We start from the raw sequence: 22,897 nt of genomic DNA, 5'->3' as shown, positions 1-22,897 counted from the left end.
CAACACTGCTGCGTGACTTAACTTTTCCTGCAACACAATATACTGTGTGTATAGATTACAATCAGAGTCACCTTGAGCAGGAAGTTCACTTGGTGGTCTTTCTATATATCAATCTGTGCAGGCCCCTTAAGTACATACCCTATAGTGGCAGCAACCTCACAGAGAGACAGGAGAAGGATGGAGGGAAGATGGGGAGGAGGAGATGAAGAGGGGGAGGAGAGGAGGCGAAGAGGGGGAGGAGGCGAAGAGGGGGAGGAGAGGAGGAGGAGAAGAGGGGAGGAGGAGGAGAGGGGAGGAGGAGGAGAAGAAGAGGAGGAGGAGAGGAGGAGAAGGAGGGGAGGAGGAGAAGGAGGGGAGGAGGAGAAGGAGGGGAGGAGGAGAAGAGGGGGAGGAGGAGGAGAGGGGGAGGAGGAGAAGAGGGGGAGGAGAGGAGGAGGAGAAGAGGAGGAGAAGAGGGGGAGGAGAGGGGGAGAAGAGGAGGAGAGGGAGAGAAGAGGAGGAGAGGAGGAGAAGAGGGGGACGAGGAGAACAGGGGGAGGAGAGGAGGAGGAGGAGAGGAGGAGAAGGGGGAGGAGGAGAAGAGGGGGAGGAGAAAAGGAGGAGAGGTACACTACAAGCTGAACCTATAGAAGGTGAAGGTAAATAAACAGATAAATATTGGCGGTATTTACAATGTCTCTCTCTCTTTTTCTCATTCCATGCATCCATGACTAGAGTGTGCTTGAAATGTACACTACACTAGCTAAACACAGTGTGTTATTCCCCAGAGTGCGTCTAGTCATTCAGGTCGAGAGAGAGAGAGAGAGAGACTATATTATGGGTCTATAATTTGAGTCTAATACGGGGTCTATAATATGGGGGGCCCTCACCTCCTCCCTGTAGGCTGTCTTGTTGTTGTTGGTAATCAAGCCCACTACTGTTGTGTCGTCAGCAAACTTGATGATTGAGTTGGAGGTGTGCATGGCCACGCAGTCATGGGTGAACAGGGAGTACAGGAGGGGGCTGAGGATGCGCCCTTGTGGGGCCCCATTGTTGAGGGCCAGCGAAGTCACTGGGGCCGCCAGAAAGTCTAGGACCCAGTTGCACAGGGCAAGGTTCAGACCCAGGGTCTCGAGCTTAATGACGAGTTTGGAGGGTACTATGGTGTTAAATGCTGAGCTGTAATTGATGAACAGCATTCTTACATAGGTATTCCTCTTGTCCAGATGGGTTAGGGCAGTGTGCAGTGTGATGGCGATTGCGTTGTCTGTGGATCTGTTGGGGCGGTAAGCAAATTGGAGTGGGTCAAGGGTGTCAGGTAAGGTGGAGGTGATATGATCCTTGACTAGTCTCTCAAAGCACTTCATGATGCCAGAATATAGTATGGGGGAAGAATCAGTGTGGAAAAAGATACAAGGGACAGTTTATTTGTTTATTCTTGTCTCACAGAAGCATTCCTTTGTGTGTGTGTGTGTGTGTGTGTGTGTGTGTGTGTGTGTGTGTGTGTGTGTGTGTGTGTGTGGTATTCCAGTGGAATCTCAGTGGCTCAGTTCGTTATCCGTTGATACCCGTTGGTCTAGTTCCATCCGGCGAGGTGACAAAGTGTGCGTGTTGTATGCGTGGGTGAAAGAGAGTGTGTGTGTGTGTGTGCGTGTGTGTGTGTGTGTGTCACAAGCGTTGATTCATAGATGAATGTGACCGTTGTAACTGGGTGACTTTTTTAGTTTTGTGTTTTTTATGTATCACATTGGAGAGGTCTAACCGGTTGTCACCCCACCGGACTAAAATAAACACTAAACTCAACCCACGCCACAAGATAGAGCGTCCTTAATAAATAATAAACTGATTCTACTGGTAGTACAGGCACAAAGCATCACAGAACTCGGGCTAATCTTCTCTGAGACTGGGCTGGATCAGGGGTCAACAGGGGTCAACAGGGGTCAACAGGTCCAGTGTAGCAGTAGGTACAGTATATATCTGCATCTATAAGTTCCACTTCTACATGGCAACAAAACCACGTTTCGACTGCAATGCAACTAATCCTTCCAAATGGTTACGCGACGGTTCAGAATCTATAGAATATAAAGATCTTCATGGACTGAATTAAGAAAGGTGTCTTTCCATTATTTGCAATATATCGTCATTTGATCCCTCCGTCACACAAACACTCGAAGGGGGGGGGACACACAGCAACAGAATAAAGGATGTTTATTCAAACAGAGTCAAAACAAGGACATAATGTGAACCATATTCTCCATTGCAACAGCCTGGCCCTGACACAGTTTTGTAAAGGAAACAAGTGAACATTTGGTCGGTGTCACCAGATCCATATCTGAATGAATCATACACCTCGAGGCTATGTTTCACAATCACACTACAGTTTAATACAATAGAGTACAGGACAGTACAGTGGAGTAGAGTTTAATTCAGTAGAGTACAGTTTAATACAGTAGAGTACAGTTTAATACAGTGGAGTAGAGTTTAATACAGTAGAGTACAGTTTAATACAGTAGAGTACAGTTTAATACAGTACATTAGAGTACAGTTTAATACAGTAGAGTACAGTTTAATACAGTAGAGTACAGTTTAATACAGTAGAGTACAGTTTAATTCAGTAGAGTACAGTTTAATACAGTACAGTAGAGTACAGTTTAATACAGTACAGTAGAGTACAGTTTAATACAGTAGAGTACAGTTTAATTCAGTAGAGTACAGTTTAATACAGTACATTAGAGTACAGTTTAATACAGTAGAGTACAGTTTAATACAGTAGAGTACAGTTTAATTCAGTAGAGTACAGTTTAATACAGTAGAGTACAGTTTAATACAGTAGAGTACAGTTTAATACAGTACATTAGAGTACAGTTTAATACAGTAGAGTACAGTTTAATACAGTACATTAGAGTACAGTTTAATTCAGTAGAGTACAGTTTAATACAGTACATTAGAGTACAGTTTAATACAGTACATTAGAGTACAGTTTAATACAATAGAGTACAGTTTAATACAATAGAGTACAGTTTAATACAGTACATTAGAGTACAGTTTAATACAATAGAGTACAGTTTAATACAATAGAGTACAGTTTAATACAGTAGAGTACAGTGTAATACAGTAGAGTACAGTGTAATACAGTAGAGTACAGTGTAATACAGTAGAGTACAGTTTAATACAGTACAGTAGAGTACAGTTTAATACAGTAGAGTACAGTTTAATACAGTAGAGTACAGTTTAATACAGTAGTGTACAGATTAATACAATAGAGTACAGGACAGTACAGTGGAGTAGAGTTTAATTCAGTAGAGTACAGTTTAATACAGTAGAGTACAGTTTAATACAGTAGAGTACAGTTTAATACAGTACATTAGAGTACAGTTTAATACAATAGAGTACAGTTTAATACAGTAGAGTACAGTTTAATACAGTACATTAGAGTACAGTTTAATACAATAGAGTACAGTTTAATACAGTAGAGTACAGTTTAATACAATAGAGTACAGTTTAATACAATAGAGTACAGTTTAATACAGTAGAGTACAGTTTAATACAGTACAGTAGAGTACAGTTTAATACAGTACAGTAGAGTACAGTTTAATACAGTACAGTAGAGTACAGTTTAGTACAGTAGAGTACAGTTTAATTCAGTAGAGTACAGTTTAATTCAGTAGAGTACAGTTTAATTCAGTAGAGTACAGTTTAATACAGTAGAGTACAGTTTAATACAGTAGAGTACAGTTTAATACAGTAGAGTACAGTTTAATTCAGTACAGTACAGTACAGTTTAATACAGTACAGTACAGTACAGTTTAATACAGTACAGTACAGTTTAATACAGTAGAGTACAGTTTAATTCAGTAGAGTACAGTTTAATTCAGTACAGTACAGTTTAATACAGTAGAGTAGAGTACAGTTTAATTCAGTACAGTACAGTTTAATTCAGTACAGTACAGTTTAATACAGTACAGTACAGTACAGTTTAATACAGTACAGTACAGTACAGTTTAATTCAGTAGAGTACAGTACAGTTTAATACAGTACAGTACAGTTTAATACAGTACAGTACAGTTTAATTCAGTAGAGTACAGTACAGTTTAATTCAGTACAGTACAGTTTAATTCAGTACAGTACAGTACAGTACAGTTTAATACAGTAGAGTACAGTTTAATTCAGTAGAGTACAGTACAGTTTAATTCAGTAAAATGAAGTACAGTAGAGTTTAGTAGAGTACATTAGAGTAAAGTAGGGTACAATACAGTACACATTACTTTAATGTAGTGTACTCTACTGAGCTGTACTGTAATGTACTCTGCTGTACTGTAATGTACAGTATTCTGCTGTACTGTACTGTGCTGTCCAAACATGTGAAACATATGTCTATGTCTATGTTTGGTCCAAATATAGACCGGTCCAGACCGAATGTCTGTGGATGTTAAAATCAAGGCAGGTCCAGACGACACAAAAAGAAAAAAGACGTCCCAAAGACGTTGGTAAATGCTTAGGGGGAGGACAAGGTTCAATTGACAATAATGTCTGAAGTCTTGTGAATGAGCAACGTTTCCAAATGAGACTGTACAAAACAGTCTCTCTCCTCTCTATTCAAACCTGTTCTCTAGCAGGGTGGAACACAGGCAGACAGACAGGCAGGCAGGCAGGCAGGCAGGCAGGCAGGCAGGCAGGCAGGCAGGCAGGCAGGCAGGCAGGCAGGCAGGCAGGCAGGCAGACAGACAGACAGACAGACAGACAGACAGACAGACAGACAGACAGACAGACAGACAGACAGACAGACAGACAGAGAAGCCTGTCTAGTTTCTGAGTGAAAACCAGGGTGTTTGTAAGAGATGAGAGATGATGCGTGCGTGACTTACTTTGCACACAAACATCACATACAGACGCAGACACACAAAACGCTGGCTGTGATGCTGTGTGTTTTAGTCAATCCAGGTAGCATTTCAATGTCCTGTCTTTCTGTTAACCATGGCAGCCAGCATTACAAATAAAGACATGTGTAGAAAGATACCCATCCTCTGTTTCTGTGGATCCTTTCCCCTTGGTGGAATTTTCATGTCAGTCAAGCCAACCTTTTCAACTGATTTCAAGCTCTAGGTGAGCAAAATAAATAGTGTTCTGGACAGACGATAACCAAAGAAGTCAGATAAACAGATATCCTCAGCCATGTTTCCAAGGAAACGTATGTTCTATTGACAACCGGCTGGAACTCGTCGTTGTTTCCCTGTTTGCTACTGAAAGATACAGAATTGTACTTATTATTAAGTCATAGACCAAATTCACTGCAATATCAAATATATTAGCACCAGAGGAGGCTGGTGGGGGGAGGACGGCTCATAATAATGGCTGGAACGGAGCGAATGGAACGGTATCAAGCATCTCGAATAATATCATCAAACCGGGCGCGCGCTTTCTCCGGACGGACGGACGGACGGGGTGGGGGGGTGGGGTGGGGGGGGGGGCAGACTGGGGAGAAAGGCACAACCGGGCGTGTGCGAGCTCTGTACAGGGCAGACCAACTGGACAGGGAAGTGGGAAGCAAACGTAACGACATCACGACGACTTGAGGGGGCAGTGGATTCAGAAAAACAACGACCAAACGGTATATATATATTATTATAAACTATACCACTACCCGAAAGAACAATTAGCAAGTGGGAGCTGCAAAGGGGCCGACCTCTATCTAAGGCACTGCATCTCAGTGCTAGGGGTGTCACTACAGACACCCTTGTTCGATTCCGGGCTGTATCACAACCGGCCGTGATTGTGAGTCCCATAGGGCAGCGTACAAGAGTTAGGGGTTTGGCCTGGGGTAGGCCATTATTGTAAAATAAGAATTGGTTGTTAATAACTGACTTGCCTAGTTAAATAAAGGTTAAATAAAAGTGCCTCGCTTTTCATCCATCACTGGAAGCCACCTGCATCCATGCTCTATTTCATCAGATCTATTTCTAAGTGCCTAGTACCCCCTCTAGTGGTCAGGTATCAGTACTGCACATTTCTGCCCGATAGGTTTACTGTTCTCCTTGTCTCTGTCCCTCCCTGCTTTAACTGTTATTCAGAACGTGTCCAGACAGGCTGTAGGATCAGACAGAAATACCGTTCAGAAATCACGGAGGGAGAGCGACTCCCCATACAGAACAGAAATTGTTGGACACATATATCATGTCAAATCAAATTGATCACATCACATACACATATTTAGCAGATGTTATTGTGGGTGTAGCGAAATACTTACGTTTGTCTCATCTCAGATGTAAGTAGGAAAGAAGACCTATTGATAACGATATATAGTGAGAGTTTGTGGTTGTGTTAGATTGAAGGCGTGTTTAGTTGCGAAACTGTTCAAACATACTCTATTCATATACACAAAAAGAGAGGGAAAGCAGAAGATAGAGAGAGAGCGGGATTGTTGTTTCCTTTTCTTTCTAAATCGGTGGAGGACAAACACGCAGGCACACACACACACACACACGTAGGTGTGTATATTGCGATATGCACACATTGACTGTTAAGCTAATGGTAAACTTATCTTCTACAGTGACTGATTGATGTCTGATCTGTATAGAAAAAAATACATCTATTTGTATGTTTAGTGTGTGTCTAGATGGCCAACAACTTCTTATCTGTGGTGGGAGAGTCTGACATCTGGTGTTCAATAACGTGAAGTATAGTAGAATTCTCCTCACTTTCCATTGGCATTAGTGCATTATGCTGCATTCACGTCCTAGTTGGAAACTAGGAAACTCGGAAATGTCAGACTTGCTAACTGGCTGTAGTTATACACGTTCAGTTAGCAAGTGTCAGAGTTTCCTAGTTCCCACTAGGACGTTAACTCGGCATAACCAACCGCGGGTGGGCGGGTTTATAAAGAGAAAACAATACCTGCCCCCCAAAAAATGGTTCGATTTATATCAACGTTGAGGTTTTCATTTCATTATTTTAGTCTATCTGGCATTTAGTGCATAAAGCCTAAGCTTGTCATAAGCTAGCATGTCACGGTAAAGTCTATACCAGTTGTATTCAATCAATCAATCACATTTATTTATAAAGCCCTTCTTATATCAGCTGATGTCACAAAGTGCTGTACAGAAACCCAGCCTAAAACCACAAACAGCAAGCAATGCAGGTGTAGAAGCACAGTATTCAGCGCATGTGACAAATAACATTTGACTTGATTTGATTTAGGGCCTAACTGTACACGGGCCAAATATCACGACAATCATCCCCAAACAAGTTTAATGTCAATCCATGGAGGCCCAAAAAAATTACGTCTGAGTTTGTATTTATTAAGGATCCCCACTATTCTTCCTGGGGTCCAGCAACATTAAGGCAGTTAAATAAAAAATATTACATGACATTTCATTACATTTCATAACACTTTAAGTGTGTTCCCTCAGGCCACTACTCTACTACCACTTATCTACACTACAACATCCATGTGTACATGTGTGTAGAGTGAGTGTCTTATCATGTGTACAGTGGCTTGTGAAAGTATTCACCCCTCTTGGCATTTTTCCTACTTTGTTGCCTTACAACCTGGAATTAAAAGGGATTTTTGGGGGGTTTGTAATCATTTGATTTACACAACGAGCCTACCACTTTGAAGATGCTAAATATTTTTTATTGTGGAACAAGCAAGAAATAACACAAAAAAAACAGAACTTGAGTGTGCATAACTATTCACCACCCAAAGTCAATACTTTGTAGAGCCACCTTTTGCAGCAATTACAGTTGCAAGTACCTTGGGGTATGTCTCTATAAGCTTGGCACATCTAGCCAGTGGGATTTTTGCTCATTCTTCAAGGCAAAACTGCTCCAGCTCCTTCAAGTTGGATGGGTTCCGCTGGTGTACAGCAATCGTTAAGACATATCACATATTCTCAATTGGATTGAGGTCTGGGCTTTGACAAGGCCATTCCAAGATATTTATATGTTTCCCCTTAAACCACTCGAGTGTTGCTTTAGCAGTATGCTTAGGGTCATTGTCCTGCTGGAAGGTGAACCTCCATCCCAGTTTCAAATCTCTGAAGACTGAAACAGGTTTCCCTCAAGAATTTCCCTGTATTTAGCGCCATCCATAATTCCTTCAATTCTGACCAGTTTCACAGTCCCTGCCAATGGAAAAACATCCCCACAGCATGATGCTGCCACCACCATGCTTCACTGGGGATGATATTCTTGGGGTGATGAGAGGTGTTGGGTTTGCGCCAGACATCGCGTTTTCTTTGATGGCTAAAAAGCTCAATTTTAGTTTCATCTGACCTGAGTACCTTCTTCCATATGTTTGGGGAGTCTCCCACATGCCTTTTGGCAAACACCAAACGTGTTTGCTTATTTTTTTCTTTAAGCAATGGCTTTTTTTCTGGCCACTCTTCTGTAAAGCCCAGCTCTGTGGGGTGTACGGCTTAAAGTGGTCCTATGGACAGATACTCCAATCTCCACTGTGGAGCTTTGCAGCTCCTTCAGGGTTATCTTTGGTCTCTTTGTTGCCTCTCTGATTACTGCCCTCCTTGTCTGGTCCATGAGTTTTGGTTGGCGGCCCTCTCTTGGCAGGTTTGTTGTGGTGCCATATTCATTCCATGTGTTAATAATAGATGTAATGGTGCTCCTTGGGATGTTCAAAGTTTTGGATATTTTTTTATAACCCAATCCTGATCTGTACTTCTCCACAACTTTGTCCCTGACCTGTTTGGAGAGCTCCTTGGTCTTCATGGTGCCGCTTGCTTGGTGGTGCCCCTTGCTTAGTGGTGTTGCAGACTCTGAGGCCTTTCAGAACACGTGTAGATATACTGAGATCATGTGACAGATCATGTGACACTTAAATTGCACACAGGTGGACTTTATTTAACTAATTATGTGACTTCTGAGGGTAATTGATTGCACCAGATCTTATTTGGGGGCTTCATAGCAAAGGGGGTGAATACATATGCACGCACCACGTTTCAGTTTAAAAAAAAAAATATTTATTGAAACAAATTATTATTTTTATTTCACTTCACCAATTTGGACTATTTTGTGTATGTCCATTACATGAAATCCAAATAAAAAATCAATTTAAATTACAGGTTGTAATGCAACAAAATAGGAAAACGCCAAGGGGGATGAATACATTTGCAAGGCACTGAATGTGTGCCTGTGTGTGTCTCTTCACAGTCCCTGTTGTTCCATAAGGTGTATTTTTATCTGTTTTTTTAAAATCTGATTCTACTGCTTGCATCAGTTACCCGATGTGGAATAGAGTTCCATGTAGTCATGGCTCTATTCAGTACTGTGCTCCTCCCATAGTCTGTTCTGGACTTGGGGACTGTGCAGAGACCTCTGGTGGCATGTCTTGTGGGGTATGCATGGGTCTCTGAGCTGTGTGCTAGTAGTTTAGACAAACAGCTTAGTGCATTCAGCATGTCAATACCTCTCACAAAATCAAGTAGTGATGAAGCCTAACAAAACAGCTCCCACAATCTGAGTCATCTGATTCAATGAATGATGGAGCTGAGTTTTCCTTTTTTGCCCAAAATGTAAATCAATAAGTTTAATTCAATAAGAGAAAAAGCTGCGAAAGGAGAATTGAAAATAAAGAGAAGGGAGGACCAGAAAAGTAATGTTTGGGAAAGATTTGGTGAAGTGGTAAAAGAGCATGATAGCAGTGCTGGATGTGTTGTGATGTGATGTGATGTGATGATTGTGAGGCGCTGTACAAATTCAACAGTCACAAGAAGGGGACTGTGACGGGTCAAGGGAACTGTAGCCTACTGTTCAGATGGGTTAAATGGAAAATTCAATCTGGACATTGACTGTAGGTCTATAACCTCTCACGTAGCCTTAATAATAACTCATGCAGAATTAAGCATTTCTTGCAGTAAAATGATTCACCAAATGTAGGCTAAATGTTGACTCGGGGAACAGGAGTGGAGAAATAAGATTTATTTATTTCAGCATCTTGAGAGTTCAGTTAGATACCTTCTATAGAGATGCTTAATTAGAGCCATAAAAGCTGATAGTATTTCAACCACATAAAATATGGATCCAAGACAAACTGAAATCTTAATCATTTATTCTATCGATATATGACATTATTCTGGTGAGCAATGATTTATTTAGTCTTCTAGGGGAAACATAACGACAATACGAAGAAGATAAGCTGCATGTATCTAATGTCGGAAATTATAAACAGAAACATATCTAAATCAGGCAAAAAAAGATAGTAAAAAATTAAATTGTTCCCGCAATCTGTAGCCCAAAGCACATTTTCTATATTAGTGGGTTAGAGTCGGGGCCTCAGATGTTCACTTCATCACAATCATCGGGCTGTAGTGGATGGGTGTCCATGAGCAGTACTGGCGTGATGACGAGGGCTCCGTCGTTCTTGCCTGACTTGTTGGTGCAGGGACTGAAGAACGGGAACACAGACTCACAGAAGGACGCCAGGAAGGTGTAGATGTGGAGCTTAGCGTCCACGTTGTAGAATGATACCTGAACAGGGGAGAGGAAGGGGAAGTTAGTCCACGTTGTAGAATGATACCTGAACAGGGGAGAGGAAGGGGAAGTTAGTCCACGTTGTAGAATGATACCTGAACAGGGGAGAGGAAGGGGAAGTTAGTCCACGTTGTAGAACGATACCTGAACAGGGGAGAGGAAGGGGAAGTTAGTCCACGTTGTAGAACGATACCTGAACAGGGGAGAGGAAGGGGAAGTTAGTCCACGTTGTAGAACGATACCTGAACAGGGGAGAGGAAGGGGAAGTTAGTCCACGTTGTAGAACGATACCTGAACAGGGGAGAGGAAGGGGAAGTTAGTCCACGTTGTAGAATGATACCTGAACAGGGGAGAGGAAGGGGAAGTTAGTCCACGTTGTAGAATGATACCTGAACAGGGGAGAGGAAGGGGAAGTTAGTCCACGTTGTAGAATGATACCTGAACAGGGGAGAGGAAAGGGAAGTTAGTCCACGTTGTAGAATGATACCTGAACAGGGGAGAGGAAAGGGAAGTTAGTCCACGTTGTAGAATGATACCTGAACAGGGGAGAGGAAGGGGAAGTTAGTCCACGTTGTAGAATGATACCTGAACAGGGGAGAGGAAAGGGAAGTTAGTCCACGTTGTAGAATGATACCTGAACAGGGGAGAGGAAGGGGAAGTTAGTCCACGTTGTAGAACGATACCTGAACAGGGGAGAGGAAGGGGAAGTTAGTCCACGTTGTAGAACGATACCTGAACAGGGGAGAGGAAGGGGAAGTTAGTCCACGTTATAGAACGATACCTGAACAGGGGAGAGGAAGGGGAAGTTAGTCCACGTTGTAGAACGATACCTGAACAGGGGAGAGGAAGGGGAAGTTAGTCCACGTTGTAGAATGATACCTGAACAGGGGAGAGGAAGGGGAAGTTAGTCCACGTTGTAGAACGATACCTGAACAGGGGAGAGGAAGGGGAAGTTAGTCCACGTTGTAGAACGATACCTGAACAGGGGAGAGGAAGGGGAAGTTAGTCCACGTTGTAGAATGATACCTGAACAGGGGAGAGGAAGGGGAAGTTAGTCCACGTTGTAGAATGATACCTGAACAGGGGAGAGGAAGGGGAAGTTAGTCCACGTTGTAGAATGATACCTGAACAGGGGAGAGGAAGGGGAAGTTAGTCCACGTTGTAGAATGATACCTGAACAGGGGAGAGGAAGGGGAAGTTAGTCCACATTGTAGAATGATACCTGAACAGGGGAGAGGAAGGGGAAGTTAGTCCACGTTGTAGAATGATACCTGAACAGGGGAGAGGAAGGGGAAGTTAGTCCACATTGTAGAATGATACCTGAACAGGGGAGAGGAAGGGAAAGTTAGTCCACGTTATAGAACGATACCTGAACAGGGGAGAGGAAAGGGAAGTTAGTCCACGTTATAGAACAATACCTGAACAGGGGAGAGGAAAGGGAAGTTAGTCCACGTTATAGAACGATACCTGAACTGGGGAGAGGAAGGGGAAGTTAGTCCACGTTATAGAACAATACCTGAACAGGGGAGAGGAAGGGGAAGTTAGTCCACGTTATATAGTAAGATAGACAGGGAGAGAAGAAAGAGGTGTGTGTGTGTGTGTGTGTGTGTGTGTGTGTGTGTGTGTGTAGTCAAGGAGGGTTGCACAATTTCCAAGTATTTCAGAAATCCCGGATTTCCTCCTCATTCCCTCTTGATTCCGGGAGTCTTCAACTGGGATTTCTGGAAAACCTTGGAGTTTTCGCAAACAACAAAAAACTGACGAGTACGAATGTGTGACATCCTACCTGCCCTTTCTCATAATCCACATACACCCCGATCTTCTGTGGTCTGAGGTTGAGAAGCAGCTCGGTGGTGGGATCTGTCCGGAACGCGTAGTTGTGTTTATCTCTGAGGCTGAGGAACCAGTAGCCGTTGCTAGGGGATACCGTTATCTTCCCCTTCCTGTTGATGGAGCGGCTGGCCACGCCCAGATCCCAGTCAGTCTTCCCGCCCACCTCCACCTGTGAAAAGGTGTACTCACTTTTGAGGATACAAGCTCATGTCCATAGTACAAATATGATGAAAATATGGAATGTTATATACGATGTAGTTCCTATTCAACAAAAGTGGATGAACATGGATTGAACGGATTGATATGCTTTCTAAATATAGTAACAATTACATTTTAAAATTACTAACTATAAGATTTTACCTTCCTTATAACTGTAAAATACATACTTGTATGTTTAGTGTTAGAGAAAATGGATCTATTTTCTAAAGCTCTCTCTTGATGAAAACTTCTGCCCCCACCCTTCTGATCATCAGACAGGGCTCTAGCCTGTCTCCCTGAACTCGTACAGGACAGGGCCCTAGCCTGGCTTCCTGAACTCGTACAGGACAGGGCCCTAGCCTGTCTCCCTGAACTCGTACAGGACAGGGCTCTAGCCTGTCTCCCTGAACTCGTACAGGACAGGGCCCTAGCCTGTCTCCCTGAACTCGTACAGGACAGGGCTCTAGCCTGTCTCCCTGAACTCGTACAGGACAGGGCTCTAGCCTGGCTTCCTGAACTCGTACAGGACAGGGCTCTAGCCTGTCTCCCTGAACTCGTACAGGACAGGGCTCTAGCCTGTCTCCCTGAACTCGTACAGGACAGGGCTCTAGCCTGTCTCCCTGAACTCGTACAGGACAGGGCTCTAGCCTGTCTCCCTGAACTCGTACAGGACAGGGCTCTAGCCTGTCTCCCTGAACTCGTACAGGACAGGGCTCTAGCCTGGCTCCCTGAACTCGTACAGGACATTAAACTTGATATCAAACCATTTCTGTTTGTCATAGAACAACTTTCTTAGCTTTCCAGCACTATGCTGCTTGTGAGTCTGTGAGGTGTCCTTCCGTCACAAATTGACAGTCTGACCAGAGAATGAAAGTGTAGGGCCAACGGCTGTTTATATGTAACCCAATACCCCAGAGTCTTCCAAGATGAATTCAATGGCTGTGAACATGTATCTCAATACTGCAGAGTCTTCCGAGACACATTCAATGCGAGCTGGCAAGCAGGGCTCTCAGACAAAACTGTTGTGAATTGAATTGGCTTAAGAGAAGGTGATTTATAAGCAAATTACCTTGATAAAACAAATTATAACAAAACTCTCCAGAATTGGCGAGTTGACATTTAGTTAAGAGAATTATTAAAAAAAGCTTTACAAATAAAATCCTGCCCTATTCTATCCTAAAATAGAACAAGAAATAGACATAAATGGACAAAATAAAAGGTAAAATTGAAAGATTTCAAATCCATGATCAACATTGCTAAATGATGATCCAGGATCAACACTGCTAAATGAGGATCCAGGATCAACAAGGCTAAATGAGGATCCAGGATCAACACGGCTAAATGATGATCCAGGATCAACACTGCTAAATGATGATCCAGGATCAACACTGCTAAATGATGATGATCCAGGATTAACACTGCTAAATGATGATCCAGGATCAACACTGCTAAATGATGATGATCCAGGATTAACACTGCTAAATGATGATCCAGGATCAACACGGCTAAATGATGATCCAGGATCAACACGGCTAAATGATGATCCAGGACCAACACGGCTAAATGAGGATCCAGGATCAACACGGCTAAATGAGGATCCAGGATCAACACTGCTAAATGATGATCCAGGATCAACACGGCTAAATGATGATCCAGGACCAACACTGCTAAATGATGATCCAGGATCAACACGGCTAAATGATGATCCAGGACCAACACGGCTAAATGATGATCCAGGATCAACACGGCTAAATGATGATCCAGGACCAACACGGCTAAATGAGGATCCAGGATCAACACGGCTAAATGATGATCCAGGATCAACACTGCTAAATGATGATCCAGGATCAACACTGCTAAATGATGATCCAGGATCAACACTGCTAAATGATGATCCAGGATCAACACTGCTAAATGATGATCCAGGATCAACACTGCTAAATGATGATCCAGGATCAACACTGCTAAATGATGATCCAGGATCAACACTGCTAAATGATGATCCAGGATCAACACTGCTAAATGATGATCCAGGATCAACACTGCTAAATGATGATCCAGGATCAACACGGCTAAATGATGATCCAGGACCAACACGGCTAAATGATGATCCAGGACCAACACGGCTAAATGATGATCCAGGATCAACACGGCTAAATGATGATCCAGGATCAACACGGCTAAATGATGATCCAGGATCAACACAATGTTTAAGAAAATGTTTAACCCTACCTCCCAATAGTGTTGACCTGAGGAGAACCCTTCTCGACCCAGAACACACACGACACGGTCAAACCTCTCAGGGTTATGAGGTACCGGCTGGTGACAGTCCCCACATTTGACCTATAGACAGTGAGCAGGTCAATGCGTTTCACAACATTATTTGAGTGGGTCACTAGAATTATCATGAGGTTACTCCTACACCTTGATCATTAGGGCAGTTTGATCAAGGTGTAGGAGTAACACCCCCCCCCCCCCAAGTAACATCTAATAGAAATATGTGACATATAACTAACCATTTTCCCGTTATCTGATAGGATGAGCCTGGGGTGGGCGGTGCTTGAGTCCATAGTCACGTCCACTGAAGGAGGGAGGGGAATAGAAATGGAGAGAGGGAAGAATGAGAGGAGAAGAGATGGAGGAGTGGAGAGAGGGAGGCGGAGAGCAGGAGGACAGAGATGAGAAGAAATGGAGGGATTGAGAGACGGGGGTGGAGAGAGGGAAGACAGAGAGGAGAAGATGGAAGGATTGAGAGAGGGGTGGAAAGCAGGAGAACAGAGAGAAGAGGTGGAGGGATTGAGAGACGGGTGGAGAGAGGGTGGACGGAGAAGAGTTGGAGGGGTGGAGAGAGGGAGGACAGAGAGGAGAAGAGATGGAGGGATTGAGAGACGGGTGGAAAGAGGGAGGACAGAGAGGAGAAGAGATGGAGGGATTGAGAGAGGGTGGATGGAGAAGAGTTGGAGGGGTGGAGAGAGGGAGGACAGAGAGGAGAAGAGATGGAGGGATTGAGAGACGGGTGGAAAGAGGGAGGACAGAGAGGAGAAGAGATGGAGGGATTGAGAGAGGGGTGGAGAGAGGGTGGATGGAGAAGAGTTGGAGGGATTGAGAGAGGGGTGGAAAGAGGGAGGACAGAGAGGAGAAGAGATTTTTATTTCACCTTTATTTAACCAGTTAGGCTAGTTTAGATCAAGTTCTCATTTACAACTGCGACCTGGCCAAGATAAAGCAAAGCAGTGCGACACAAACAACAACACAGAGTTACACATGGAATTAACAAGCGTACAGTCAATAACACAATAGGAAGAAAAAAAAAGTATATGGCGATGGAGGTATTGAGAGAGGTTAGGAGAGAGGGAGGACAGAGGAGAAGAGGGAGGGATTGAGAGAGGTTAGGAGAGAGGGAGGACAGAGGAGAAGAGGGAGGGATTGAGAGAGGTTAGGAGAGAGGGAGGACAGAGAGGAGAAAAGGGAGGGATTGAGAGAGGTTAGGAGAGAGGGAGGACAGAGGAGAAGAGGGAGGGATGAGAGAGGTTAGGAGAGAGGGAGGACAGAGGAGAAGAGGGAGGGATGAGAGAGGTTAGGAGAGAGGGAGGACAGAGGAGAAGAGGGAGGGATTGAGAGAGGTGTTGAGAGAGGGAGGACAGAGAGGAGAAGAGGGAGGGATTGAGAGAGGTTAGGAGAGAGGGAGGACAGAGGAGAAGAGGGAGGGATTGAGAGAGGTTAGGAGAGAGGGAGGACAGAGGAGAAGAGGGAGGGATTGAGAGAGGTTAGGAGAGAGGGAGGACAGAGAGGAAAAGAGGGAGGGATTGAGAGAGGTGTGGAGAGAGGAGAGATAAATGGGAATACACTGATGAGTAACTTTTTAAAGTATACCTTTGTGATGACCTATCTATCTCTACATACCTGCATACTCTTGTACCCTCTTCACCTCTTGAATAAAGGAACAGAAGAAACCAAATTAATAAACATCAATATTAGAATTACATTATTCAATTGTAATCTTTATCTCATATACTTATAATCTATGTTATTGTTATTTACTGCTGCTCTTTAATTATTAGTTATTCTTATCTCGTACTTTTTTTTTAAAGGTATTTTCTTAAAACCGAATTGGTTAAGGGCTTGTAAGGAAGTATTTCACTGTAAAGTTTACTTACACCTGTTGTATTCAGCATTTCACTGTAAAGTCTACTTACACCTGTTGTATTCAGCATTTCACTGTAAAGTCTACTTACACCTGTTGTATTCAGCATTTCACTGTAAAGTCTACTTACACCTGTTGTATTCAGCATTTCACTGTAAAGTCTACTACACCTGTTGTATTCAGCATTTCACTGTAAAGTCTACTTACACCTGTTGTATTCAGCATTTCACTGTAAAGTCTACTTACACCTGTTGTATTCGGAGCATGTGATAAATAACATTTGATTTGATCTGTAGATACTCACTGGGCTGTGGTATTGGAGATGATTCTAGTGGAACTTGTACGCCTGTAAAGAAAACACAGGTAAACAGCTCAAACAGGTGAGTAATATCCCACGAATTGACCTGCATTTTAATAACAGCTTTTTCATAGATCTGAAAGCGGTAGGGGGTAAACAAATCATGGAAAAAAATTAAAAGCCACCTGAAGACCGAAGCATGATTCCTGTGTGAATGGTTCTCTGCTTCTCTACAGGTATCAGGTGTGTGTGAATGGTTCTCTACAGGTATCAGGTGTGTGTGAATGCTTCTCTACAGGTATCAGGTCAGTGTGAATGGTTATCTACAGGTATCAGGTGTGTGTGAATGGTTCTCTACAGGTATCATGTCAGTGTGAATGCTTCTCTACAGGTATCAGGTCAGTGTGAATGGTTCTCTACAGGTATCAGGTCAGTGTGAATAGTTCTCTACAGGTATCAGGTGTGTGTGAATGGTTCTCTACAGGTATCAGGTCTGTGTGAATGCTTCTCTACAGGTATCAGGTGTGTGTGAATGGTTCTCTACAGGTATCAGGTCAGTGTGAATAGTTCTCTACAGGTATCAGGTGTGTGTGAATGCTTCTCTACAGGTATCAGGTGTGTGTGAATGGTTCTCTACAGGTATCAGGTGTGTGTGAATGGTTCTCTACAGGTATCAGGTCAGTGTGAATGGTTCTCTACAGGTATCAGGTGTGTGTGAATGGTTCTCTACAGGTATCAGGTCAGTGTGAATGGTTCTCTACAGGTATCAGGTGTGTGTGAATGGTTCTCTACAGGTATCAGGTGTGTGTGAATGGTTCTCTACAGGTATCAGGTGTGTGTGAATGGTTCTCTACAGGTATCAGGTCAGTGTGAATGGTTCTCTACAGGTATCAGGTGTGTGTGAATGGTTCTCTACAGGTATCAGGTGTGTGTGAATGGTTCTCTACAGGTATCAGGTCAGTGTGAATGGTTCTCTACAGGTATCAGGTCTGTGTGAATGGTTCTCTACAGGTATCAGGTGTGTGTGAATGGTTCTCTACAGGTATCAGGTGTGTGTGAATGGTTCTCTACAGGTATCAGGTGTGTGTGAATGGTTCTCTACAGGTATCAGTCTGTGTGAATGGTTCTCTACAGGTATCAGGTGTGTGTGAATGGTTCTCTACAGGTATCAGGTGTGTGTGAATGGTTCTCTACAGGTATCAGGTGTGTGTGAATAGTTCTCTACAGGTATCAGGTGTGTGTGAATGGTTCTCTACAGGTATCAGGTGTGTGTGAATGGTTCTCTACAGGTATCAGGTGTGTGTGAATGGTTCTCTACAGGTATCAGGTCTGTGTGAATGGTTCTCTACAGGTATCAGGTGTGTGTGAATGGTTCTCTACAGGTATCAGGTGTGTGTGAATGGTTCTCTACAGGTATCAGGTGTGTGTGAATGGTTCTCTACAGGTATCAGGTGTGTGTGAATGGTTCTCTACAGGTATCAGGTGTGTGTGAATGGTTCTCTACAGGTATCAGGTGTGTGTGAATGGTTCTCTACAGGTATCAGGTGTGTGTGAATGGTTCTCTACAGGTATCAGGTCAGTGTGAATGGTTCTCTACAGGTATCAGGTGTGTGTGAATGGTTCTCTGCTTCTCTACAGGTATCAGGTGTGTGTGAATGGTTCTCTGCTTCTCTACAGGTATCAGGTCAGTGTGAATGGTTCTCTGCTTCTCTACAGGTATCAGGTGTGTGTGAATGGTTCTCTACAGGTATCAGGTGTGTGTGAATGGTTCTCTACAGGTATCAGGTGTGTGTGAATGGTTCTCTACAGGTATCAGGTGTGTGTGAATGGTTCTCTACAGGTATCAGGTCTGTGTGAATGGTTCTCTACAGGTATCAGGTCTGTGTGAATGGTTCTCTACAGGTATCAGGTCTGTGTGAATGGTTCTCTACAGGTATCAGGTGTGTGTGAATGGTTCTCTACAGGTATCAGGTGTGTGTGAATGGTTCTCTACAGGTATCAGGTGTGTGTGAATGGTTCTCTACAGGTATCAGGTGTGTGTGAATGGTTCTCTACAGGTATCAGGTGTGTGTGAATGGTTCTCTACAGGTATCAGGTGTGTGTGAATGCTTCTCTACAGGTATCAGGTCTGTGTGAATGCTTCTCTACAGGTATCAGGTCTGTGTGAATGCTTCTCTACAGGTATCAGGTCTGTGTGAATGGTTCTCTGCTTCTCTACAGGTATCAGGTGTGTGTGAATGGTTCTCTGCAGGTATCAGGTGTGTGTGAATGGTTCTCTACAGGTATCAGGTGTGTGTGAATGGTTCTCTACAGGTATCATGTCAGTGTGAATGGTTCTCTACAGGTATCAGGTGTGTGTGAATGGTTCTCTACAGGTATCAGGTGTGTGTGAATGGTTCTCTACAGGTATCAGGTGTGTGTGAATGGTTCTCTACAGGTATCAGGTGTGTGTGAATGGTTCTCTACAGGTATCAGGTCTGTGTGAATGGTTCTCTACAGGTATCAGGTCTGTGTGAATGCTTCTCTACAGGTATCAGGTCTGTGTGAATGGTTCTCTGCTTCTCTACAGGTATCAGGTGTGTGTGAATGGTTCTCTACAGGTATCAGGTGTGTGTGAATGGTTCTCTGCTTCTCTACAGGTATCAGGTGTGTGTGAATGGTTCTCTGCTTCTCTACAGGTATCATGTCAGTGTGAATGGTTCTCTGCTTCTCTGCAGGTATCATGTCAGTGTGAATGGTTCTCTACAGGTATCAGGTCTGTGTGAATGGTTCTCTACAGGTATCAGGTCTGTGTGAATGGTTCTCTACAGGTATCAGGTCTGTGTGAATGGTTCTCTACAGGTATCAGGTCTGTGTGAATGCTTCTCTACAGGTATCAGGTCAGTGTGAATGGTTCTCTACAGGTATCAGGTCTGTGTGAATGGTTCTCTACAGGTATCAGGTGTGTGTGAATGGTTCTCTGCTTCACTGCAGGTAAATTCATTAAATACCTCCATTGTTTAACACCTCCATCATTTGAAATTCGAGGAGAGAAAGAGAAGAGAGAAAGGGAGGAGAGAGAAAGAGAAAAGAGAGAGAGGAGAGAAAGAGAGGATATATAGAGAGGAGAGAAAGAGAGGATAGAAAGAGAGGAGAGAAAGAAGAGAGGAGAGAAGGAGAGGAGAGAGGAGAGAACGAAGGAGAGGAGAGAGAGAGAGGAGAGAACGAAGGAGAGGAGAGAAAAGAGAGGAGAGAAAGAGAAGGAGAGGAGAGAAAGAAGAGAGGAGAGAAGGAGAGGAGAGAGGAGAGAACGAAGGAGAGGAGAGAAAGAGAGGAGAGAAAGAGAAGGAGAGGAGAGAAAGAAGAGAGAGGAGAGAAAGAGAGGAGAAAAAGAGAGGAGAGTGTCATGACGTGGCCCTCTTTGGATATAGCAAGCACCAACTCTCTCTCACCACCTCTCTTTTCCCCCTACACCCAGGCTCTGTTATCTCAGGTCGTAAATTCCTGGAGGAGACTCTCTTTCCCCCCGGCCATGCAGTATAGAGAGAGGGTTCACAGTAGAACTTCTTCTACCTCACAGAACTTGAGAACTGAACAATATCCATGTTTTGGAGAATGTGTAAACGGTCGGTGGAGAATCCAGCTATGACCGGTCCATTTTGTCTAATGTTTGTGACCTCATGAGAGACAATACAGCCACATTACCATAACTCTGTTTATACAAGAGTCTCCGTTATGAGATTTGCATCTAATTATTGTATAAAATGAATGAGTAAAGATGAAACTATTTGTGAAATTATGTAATGTGATTTTAAACTGTTTAATGAAAGATAGTTTAATTTTAAAGGGAATTGGATTAAGTCATTGGCCCGCCCCATGAGCACAGACATTGATCTGGCGTCATGGGACAGCCCTTTTCTGCTGTTCCGAATATAAACCCCACCTGGAGAAGCCCACTGCAGACCAAGCGTACCTCGATTACCGAGAGGGCTAAGGTTTGAGTAGAGACCATGCATTCCTCGGTTGTTGAATTACTAACCAAACCACGGGGAGCATTGGCTACACTGGTGGAAATGGTTCAACTATGAGACTATCGATACCGACAGAATAAGAGCAAATCTAATAGTCTGCAGCTAGAATTTATGTCGACTGAATGCGACGACCGACAACCGCCGAAACATCTATTCTACCAGAACATTTCTGAATGGGACTCTGATGTATCCATTCTAACCACGAAAGACTCCAGTGACGCAAAGAGAAGTTCAGATGAACTTTCCAACAGGAAGACGGACGATTCTAACAGAGATCATGACGACACATTGAGCGTAAATATATATTGATTGCAATTATTCCCGAATGAGTGAGCGTTCATGTGCAAAGGATTAGCATTTCAATTAATATAATTATCAACTGTGTAGTGTCTTGTCTTTCCCGGCCTTCTCAGTCCACACCCACTTCCCTTATCATTTCCTTGTAACCATATATATTGTTGTTTGTTTATGCATTTCTGTGATTATTTAGTTAGTTAGTTAGTAAATAAATGATTAAGACAATTGATGTATGGATGATTCATAGCAAAGACTGGGTTCGTGCAGATAACCAACAACTTTCGACGTTTGGAATGAGACTAACGTGAGGTAAAGAATGATTCATTAATTAGAAGACTAATTGGTCAGGTATTAAAATATCTGAAAAGTTATAGTAGGAAAATTATAACTTTGTAATCTGAAGATTTTCCTTGGTGCCCCGACTTCCTAGTTAATTACATTTATATGATGAGTTTAATCACGTAATAATAATTACAGATAATTGATTTGATAAAATAAGTTTTCACTTTAATGATGCCAAAGATACGACAAGAGTAAGAGAGGAGAGAAAGAGAGAAGAGAAAGAAAGAAGAGAAAGAGAGGAGAGAGAGAGATACAAGAGTGGAGAGATAGAGATGAGAGAGATTAGAGATAAGAGAGAGAGTGATGAGAGGGACAGATGAGAGAAGAGAAAGAGAGAGAGAGAGAGAGATGAGATAGGAGCAGTACTCACCAAACTGAACCATCTTGCTGATCTCTTCCTGGAAACGTTGGACCAGGACAGACAGCGAAGTATAGATGGGCCCCGTTCCCAGGTCAGGGTTCACCGACACCCCAGACCAGTCTCTGATTGGTGGAGGGGTGCAGAGTGCAGGGTAGCTCTGAGGGTGGGGGCAAGCAAAGAGTGTATGTTTTTCATTGAGTGGAAATAACCATTCCTGGCTGACTACATTGCAGATTCATGACAGATTTCAAAACACCTGAATAAGTGTTGTATAATATGTTATATAATCAAACCACATCATATGATACTGCAGTAGGTGACATGGTGATGATATGATACTGCAGTAGGTGACATGGTGATTATATGATACTGCAGTAGGTGACATGGTGATTATATGATACTGCAGTAGGTGACATGGTGATTATATGATACTGCAGTAGGTGACATGGTGATTATATGATAATGCAGTAGGTGACATGGTGATTATATGATACTGCAGTAGGTGACATGGTGATTATATGATACTGCAGTAGGTGACATGGTGATGATATGATACTGCAGTAGGTGACAGTGATTATATGATACTGCAGTAGGTGACATGGTGATTATATGATACTGCAGTAGGTGACATGGTGATTATATGATACTGCAGTAGGTGACATGGTGATTATATGATACTGCAGTAGGTGACATGGTGATTATATGATACTGCAGTAGGTGACATGGTGATTATATGATACTGCAGTAGGTGACATGGTGATTATATGATACTGCAGTAGATGACATGGTGATTATATGATACTGCAGTAGGTGACATAGTGATTATATGATACTGCAGTAGGTGACGTGGTGATTATATGATACTGCAGTAGGTGACATGGTGATTATATGATACTGCAGTAGGTGACATAGTGATTATATGATACTGCAGTAGGTGACATGGTGTTTATATG

The 22,897-nt window shown here is 43.1% G+C and overlaps 1 protein-coding gene across 3 annotated transcripts in view; it reads right to left on the bottom strand.

The window, feature by feature from the left end:
- Window positions 1–9,894: 9,894 nt before the first annotated feature.
- Window positions 9,895–22,897, bottom strand: part of LOC106578111 (E3 ubiquitin-protein ligase TRIM39) — a 33,765-nt gene continuing 20,762 nt past the window's right edge. The window contains exons 9-15 of one of the 3 annotated variants that reach the window (XM_014156709.2): window positions 21,954–22,101; window positions 16,941–16,982; window positions 16,396–16,422; window positions 15,009–15,073; window positions 14,725–14,835; window positions 12,248–12,463; window positions 9,895–10,458 (exon numbers count right to left, since the gene is read on the bottom strand). In XM_014156709.2, the coding sequence (XP_014012184.1) occupies window positions 10,264–10,458; window positions 12,248–12,463; window positions 14,725–14,835; window positions 15,009–15,073; window positions 16,396–16,422; window positions 16,941–16,982; window positions 21,954–22,101 (804 nt within the window). In that variant the 3' untranslated portion in view covers window positions 9,895–10,263. The other 2 variants (XM_045701609.1, XM_045701611.1) reach the window with 2 other exon arrangements.

The sequence above is a fragment of the Salmo salar genome, chromosome ssa18 (genome assembly GCF_905237065.1).
Source record: "Salmo salar chromosome ssa18, Ssal_v3.1, whole genome shotgun sequence".
NCBI classification, from domain to species: Eukaryota; Metazoa; Chordata; class Actinopteri; order Salmoniformes; family Salmonidae; genus Salmo; species Salmo salar.
Note: the sequence above shows the minus strand (reverse complement) of the source record. Positions and strands in the feature narration are given on the sequence as shown.